The sequence below is a fragment of the Dendrobium catenatum genome, unplaced genomic scaffold (assembly GCF_001605985.2).
Source record: "Dendrobium catenatum unplaced genomic scaffold, ASM160598v2 fragScaff_scaffold_148, whole genome shotgun sequence".
NCBI classification, from domain to species: Eukaryota; Viridiplantae; Streptophyta; class Magnoliopsida; order Asparagales; family Orchidaceae; genus Dendrobium; species Dendrobium catenatum.
In genome coordinates this window covers 1858-7814 of record NW_021318610.1, presented here as the reverse complement: position 1 = coordinate 7814, position 5957 = coordinate 1858, and the positions used below count along the sequence as shown (strand labels likewise).

The 5957-nt window shown below is 45.8% G+C and overlaps 1 protein-coding gene across 1 annotated transcript in view; it reads right to left on the bottom strand.

The window, feature by feature from the left end:
• LOC110109044 overlaps window positions 1–3685 on the bottom strand; it is an 11475-nt gene extending 7790 nt beyond the window's left edge. Inside the window, exon 1 of the mRNA XM_028701093.1 lies at window positions 58–3685. Coding sequence (XP_028556926.1) covers window positions 58–3685 — 3628 coding nt within the window. The remainder of the gene's footprint in view (window positions 1–57) is intronic.
• Between the last annotated feature and the right edge of the window lie 2272 nt (window positions 3686–5957).

The following is a 5957-nucleotide window of genomic DNA, read 5'->3' as shown; positions in this document are numbered from 1 at the left end:
AATCCAGACTAAGGTCTTCCCATATAGAATCGGGTACCGGTAATGGCATGTACAGACCTGTATTTTGACTTCCTCCTTTATAGATTTGACACACCGGGCAGCTATCGACGAGTCGAAACGTATCACGGCGAATTCTGGGCCAAAAAAATCTGCATTGCAGCTGTCTAAGTGTGTTGTCACGGCCAATGTGAGCTGCGAGACCTCCACCGTGAGCTTCACGAATGAGCTGCTGTCTCCAAGATGAAACGGGTATGCACAGGAGATCTTGCTTGAACAAGAAGCCATGTCTAATTGAATATCCGTCGCAGGGCAGCGAATCAATACATTGCTTCCAAATAGTACCGAAGTCAGGGTCTGTTTCATAGAGCTCTTTAAGACATTCTAAGCCAGTTATTTCGGTCTGTAATTTGGTGAGTAAAACAGTCTTTCTACTCAGCGCATCAGCCACCCGATTATCTTTCCCCGGTTTGTGTTTGATAGTAAATGAGAATCGTTGTAAGAACATGATCCATCGGGCATGGAGTCGATTGATGGTGCGTTGGCTGTTGATAAATTGTAGTGCTTGATTGTCGCTACACAATATGAACTCTTGATGTAACAGATATTGTTCCCATTGCTTCAACGCACGGATAATGGCATAGAACTCTTGCTCGTAAGCGGTCCACTTCTGTCGGGCAGGACACAGTTTTTCGCTAAAGAAGGCTATGGGCCTACCTTCTTGTGTAAGCACAGCTCCAACGCCAATTGAGGATGCATCTGTTTCTACTGTAAACAACTTGTCAAAATTAGGAAGTGCCAAAACAGTTGCCGAACTCAATGCCTGTTTGAGTTCTTCAAAGCTAATCTGCTGCTCGAGTCCCCAATGAAATGACTTAGATTTGAGACAGTCGGTTATCGGGGCTGTGATGATACTAAAATTTCTAATGAACTTCCGGTAGAAGTTGGCTAGACCATGGAAACTCCGGATGTCAAATAAGGATTTCGGTGGTGGCCAGTCACGGATTGCTGCCACTTTTTGAGGATCCATGTGGATTCCCTCTGCTGAGATCACAAAGCCCAGAAATTTCACTTGCGACATGGCCAGTTCACACTTTGGGAGATTAACAAATAATCTCTGTTCTTTAAGGATTTCAAATATAAGTTTAAGATGCTGTAAATGCTGTTGGCGGTCAGAGCTGTATACAAGTATGTCATCGAAGTAAACGATGCAAAATTTACCCAAAAACGGCTTCAAAATCTCATTCATCATTCTCATAAATGTAGATGGAGCATTGCATAAACCGAACGGCATTACCTTCCATTCGTACAAACCTTGCGGGGTTTTGAAAGCCGTCTTCCATTCGTCACCAGGACGAATGCGGATTTGGTGGTAGCCGCTTCGGAGGTCTAGCTTCGAAAATATGGAAGAGCCCATCAGCCAATCTAGTAACTCGTCGACTCGTGGTACTGGGAATCTGTACTTAACTGTGATTTTGTTGACTGCCCGACTGTCAATACACATTCGCCACTTACCATCCTTCTTCGGGACTAGCAGTGCCGGCACAGCACAAGGGCTCATGCTTACTTGGATCAATTGCTGTTTGAGGAGATTATCAACTATTTCCTGTAGAATGAGTTGCTCTTTCGGATTAAGCCGATAGTGAGGTAAGTTTGGCAACATGGCTCCAGGCATCAGCTCAATTTGGTGTTGTATGGTCCTGAGGGGCGGTAATTCAGCCGGCAAATCTTCAGGTATTAGCTCACGGTACTCCTGCAGGAGCTCCTTCAAATCATCTTGCAACTCAGACGGTTTTGTGATCGGGTTCGGCTCAGTAATCAGAAGTGCGAACATGGGAGCTGGTTCCCTCCAGCAATGTAACAACGTCGAACCCGTAACGAGGTGCAATGCATTTGGTTGCGGTGGCCCTGTATTTTGCATCTTAGTATCTGGCAATCCCGGTAGCAATTTAAGACGTCGACCCTTCCAGTCGAAAGAGTATACGTTTGCGCGGCAATCATACGTGGCTCCAACATCGAACTGCCACGGTCTTCCCAAAATCAGGTGGCAAACGTCCATTTCTAGAACGTCGCACAAAACTTCACAAACGTATTGTTTGCCGATAGAAAATGCCACCCGACATGAATCCGTAACCATAATATCCACCCCTTTCTTGACCCAACCTATTTTATAAGGTTGTGTGTTTTTGATAGTCTTTAATTGCAGAGTTTGAACAACGGATCTTGAGACCACATTTTCGGTGCACCCGCTATCAATTACTAAGTCACACACCCTTCCACTTATAGTGCATCGAGTCCTGAAGATGGCGTGACGCTGAGATAAGTTTTGCTGGCGCGGTGCTAACAGCAGTTTTTCCATGACATATAGCAAAGGTTCACCTTCATCTGCCGGAATCTCTTCAATCTCACCCTCTTCATCTCCCCCAATCTCAGCTTGTTCAGCATCTTCTTGGCATTCAGCTAGCTGCACTTGTTGCCTTTGAGGGCATTCGTTCGACTTATGGCCTGGTTGGAAGCAACGGAAACATTTGAGTGTATTCGGTTTTGTGTAGGGGTTGTCTTTGGTCACGGGCCTGCTCCTGACCTGAACCTTTCCGTCGCTCACCGCATGGGCAGGCGTAGCTGGCTGTGTGACTGGTGCATTGCTCGTCTGAGATTTGATAACTGGCGGAGTATTCTTACTGGATCCTGTATTGGTTTCTTGCCATGGGCGCCTATTGTAAGAACTGTTAGTTGTCTTGGTATGGCGATTCTGTTGTAGCTCGGCCTTCATAGCGAAATTGACAGCCTGCGGCATTGACCAGACTGAATTCAGCTCCAATCGCTCTTGAATGCTCTCTTTAAGTCCGCCGATGTATCTGGCTACTAATTGATTGTTGGACTCATTGAGATTGTTCCTCGCACTCAAGCGATTGAACTCCTCTGTGTAGTCACTCACCGATCGGCCTCCTTGAACACAATGTTGATACCTTATATAAAGTATCTGTTCATAGTCGGTGGGTAAAAATTGTGCTCGCAGCAACTGTTTCATCCGGCCCCAAGTTCTTACTCTCCCTTTGCCCTCTCTTTGTCTCATTTGTAGAATTTGTGCCCACCAAGCACTAGCTCCACCCTTCAACCGGCACGCTACGTATTTGACTTGTCGTTCGGGATCCACTTCCATGTACTCGAAGAAGTTTTCCACGGCCTTTTCCCAGTCTAAATAATCCTCAATGTGTAAATGCCCATCAAAGAAAGGGATGTCTAGCCTGACCTTGAATTCTGCTGGGTAATGTTGATGATGCTGCATAGGTCTTCGGCGTCTGTGATATTCTCCGTGCCGTGGTCGAAGACCATCGCGTTCATCTTCCTCACTGGATTCCAGTACTTCATTGCCACGAACCATTTGAGCTTCGTCTTCTGAATCCGATATCTCCTGAGTGTAAACAGGAATGTGACGGTTGGGGCGGGGCGGTATTTCACCGCGTCGGGGTTGAGGCCGATTTGCCGGCGTTTCATCTCTATGGAATGGCGGGTGTGGTGTCTGTCCCGTTCGTAGGAGATTAAACTCTCGACGGATTTCCACCGTTAACCTCTGCACATCGGCAGATAGTTCATCGAGCCGGCGGTTGACGCCCTCGTGCTTTGTCCACAACGCCTCCAAGCTCCGGTCATCTTCCGTAGCTGGAGCTTTGCCGCGATCATTCATTCCGCAGGTAATGGCTCTGATACCACGCTGATGCGCCCACGAATCGTCTTACCTGCAAGAATAACCACAAGCAAAAACAAAGAAGCAGAACACAAGTTCTGTAGGGAAACTGAGTTTCTTTGTATTAATGATTTCTTTTTGTAAAAAGCTGTGTTTCTCTATGTGCCCCCTTTTCTATATATCTTTCTTCCTATTGCTGTAAAAGGAAAATCAACCTATAAAAGCAAATGCTGTACTTAAAAACAGAAAGGGAAAATAAGCTAGTGGAAAGCAGGAAAAAGTGAGGAAGTTTGTTATTAGTGGTAAGTTGTCTAAGAACTTCCCTTTAGCTATCGTGCACCGCATCACAAACTCTGTTTAATTTAGGCCATGGGGCCCACCAATGCTGCCGCCCCCTCTCTTGTCTGCCTCGCCTCTTTGGACCGGCGGGGCATAGGCTTGAACCGGTCCAGGTTGGACCGGTTCAGGTCTGACAGGTTGTTATATAGGGGGAAAGGTAGAGGAAGTGTTGATAGATAGTGGGACAACCCACAATTTCAATTTCAATGAGAACGTGGATAATTGTGGCTAAAGCTAGTAAACACGAGATGTTATGGTGTGATGATAGGGGCAGGGAAGATGGAGAGTAGTAGGGGCATCTGTAGGGGATTATTCCTAACACTGTAGGAGGTGCCAGTAAGGGAGGATTTCCTTCCATTAGAGTTAGGAAGCACTAACGTGATATTGGGTATGAAATGGCTGTAGAAGTTGGGAAAGACCAAGATTGATTGGAATGTGCTAATGATGGAGTTCAAAGTTGAGGGAAGGAAATTGGTTATTAGAGTGGATCCTAGCCTGTCCAAAACTATTATTTCACTCAAAATCATGGTGAGGGAAATTCAGGGTAGAATGGACAAGCTTAGTAAAAAGGATGTACAGAAGATGCCATAGGAGGTTCTAGATACCAAAATTGAAAACTAGATGTTAACCTCGTTTTTATCATGCTTTTCCCTCGATCGTGCTAGATCAACTTGATCGAGCCATGAAGAGTCAAATTCAAGTCAGTTCGGTGTCAATTAGAATTCAATTTCAAATTGACTCGGATCGAGTCTAATTTGACTCGACTGCACTCGATCAATTTCGATCAACATATGCCGACCTGCTCGAGCCCTAATTAGTTCAAATTTGTCTCAAAATTGGGTCTGATTTGAGCCCAAACCTGAGTCAAATCAACTCATTTTAATTTAAACAAAACTTCAATTGACTTTTGGCTTAATTTGAATCACTGCCTAAATCTGGTAATGGCATCCATGGCTACGATCGAGTGAGATCCACGATCCAGTCGAAATCTCGTTGTTCAGAAGACTGCTGCGACTCAGGCAGGCACCGAGCAGTGAGCAAAACCGTATTAGGGAGATTTTGGAAGCTGGAGCACGAGATGACGAATGGCGGGCTACCTTTCTCGAACTAGCGTGCCTTTACTCCAGGCGAAGACTCCAGGCGTGGGGAACGGTGGGCATTCAACACTCTCGCACTCTCTCTCTCTCTCTCTCTCTCTCTCTCTCTCTCTCTCTCTCGCTCTCGATTTTTCCCATTCGCGAATCCTCCGCTCTCTCTCTCTCTCTCATTTTCGCACAGCCCAGGCAAATCCCCCTTTCTCTCTGGCTCTCGATTTTCTCTCCAGTTCACACAAGCCAGGGGAGATCGAAACCCCTGCTCCCTTCATCTCTCCTCTATTCGGACCGAACCTGAAGGCCAAAGCCCCTCCTCTCCTACTGCGGTTCGCCTCTTGCTCGGCCATACGAAGATAGGGTCGAATCCTCCCTCTTCGCCTCATCTCGGTCCGCAAGCCCCAGGTCTCGTCGCCTCTCTGCCCGCGAAACTGAACCCGCTTCTTCCACCTAGACATGGCCAGCCCTAGTTGTACTCGACATCTTCGACTGATCCTCGGCCGACACCACCATCTCCCGCAGCCGGTTTTCTTCTTTCTTGGACCGAATCGGCTGACCTTCTCTCCCTTTTGCTTGGATCAAGAATTGTTGCAGCAAACAACCCCTTTGCTTTCTTGCATCAAGAATCATAGTAAGCAATCCCTATCTTTTCTAAAAATAAAATCTACTATTTAAAATCAGTTCCAAAAATAAAATTTTCATTTCCTAATCTCTCTTGAATTGAAATATGTATTTAAATTTATCAAAAAGAAATTTAAAATCTGCACTCTCTAAGCTTTATATATCTAAAAAAAACTGCACCCAAACCCTCTACCAAGTATTGGAAATCTGTAGAAATTTAC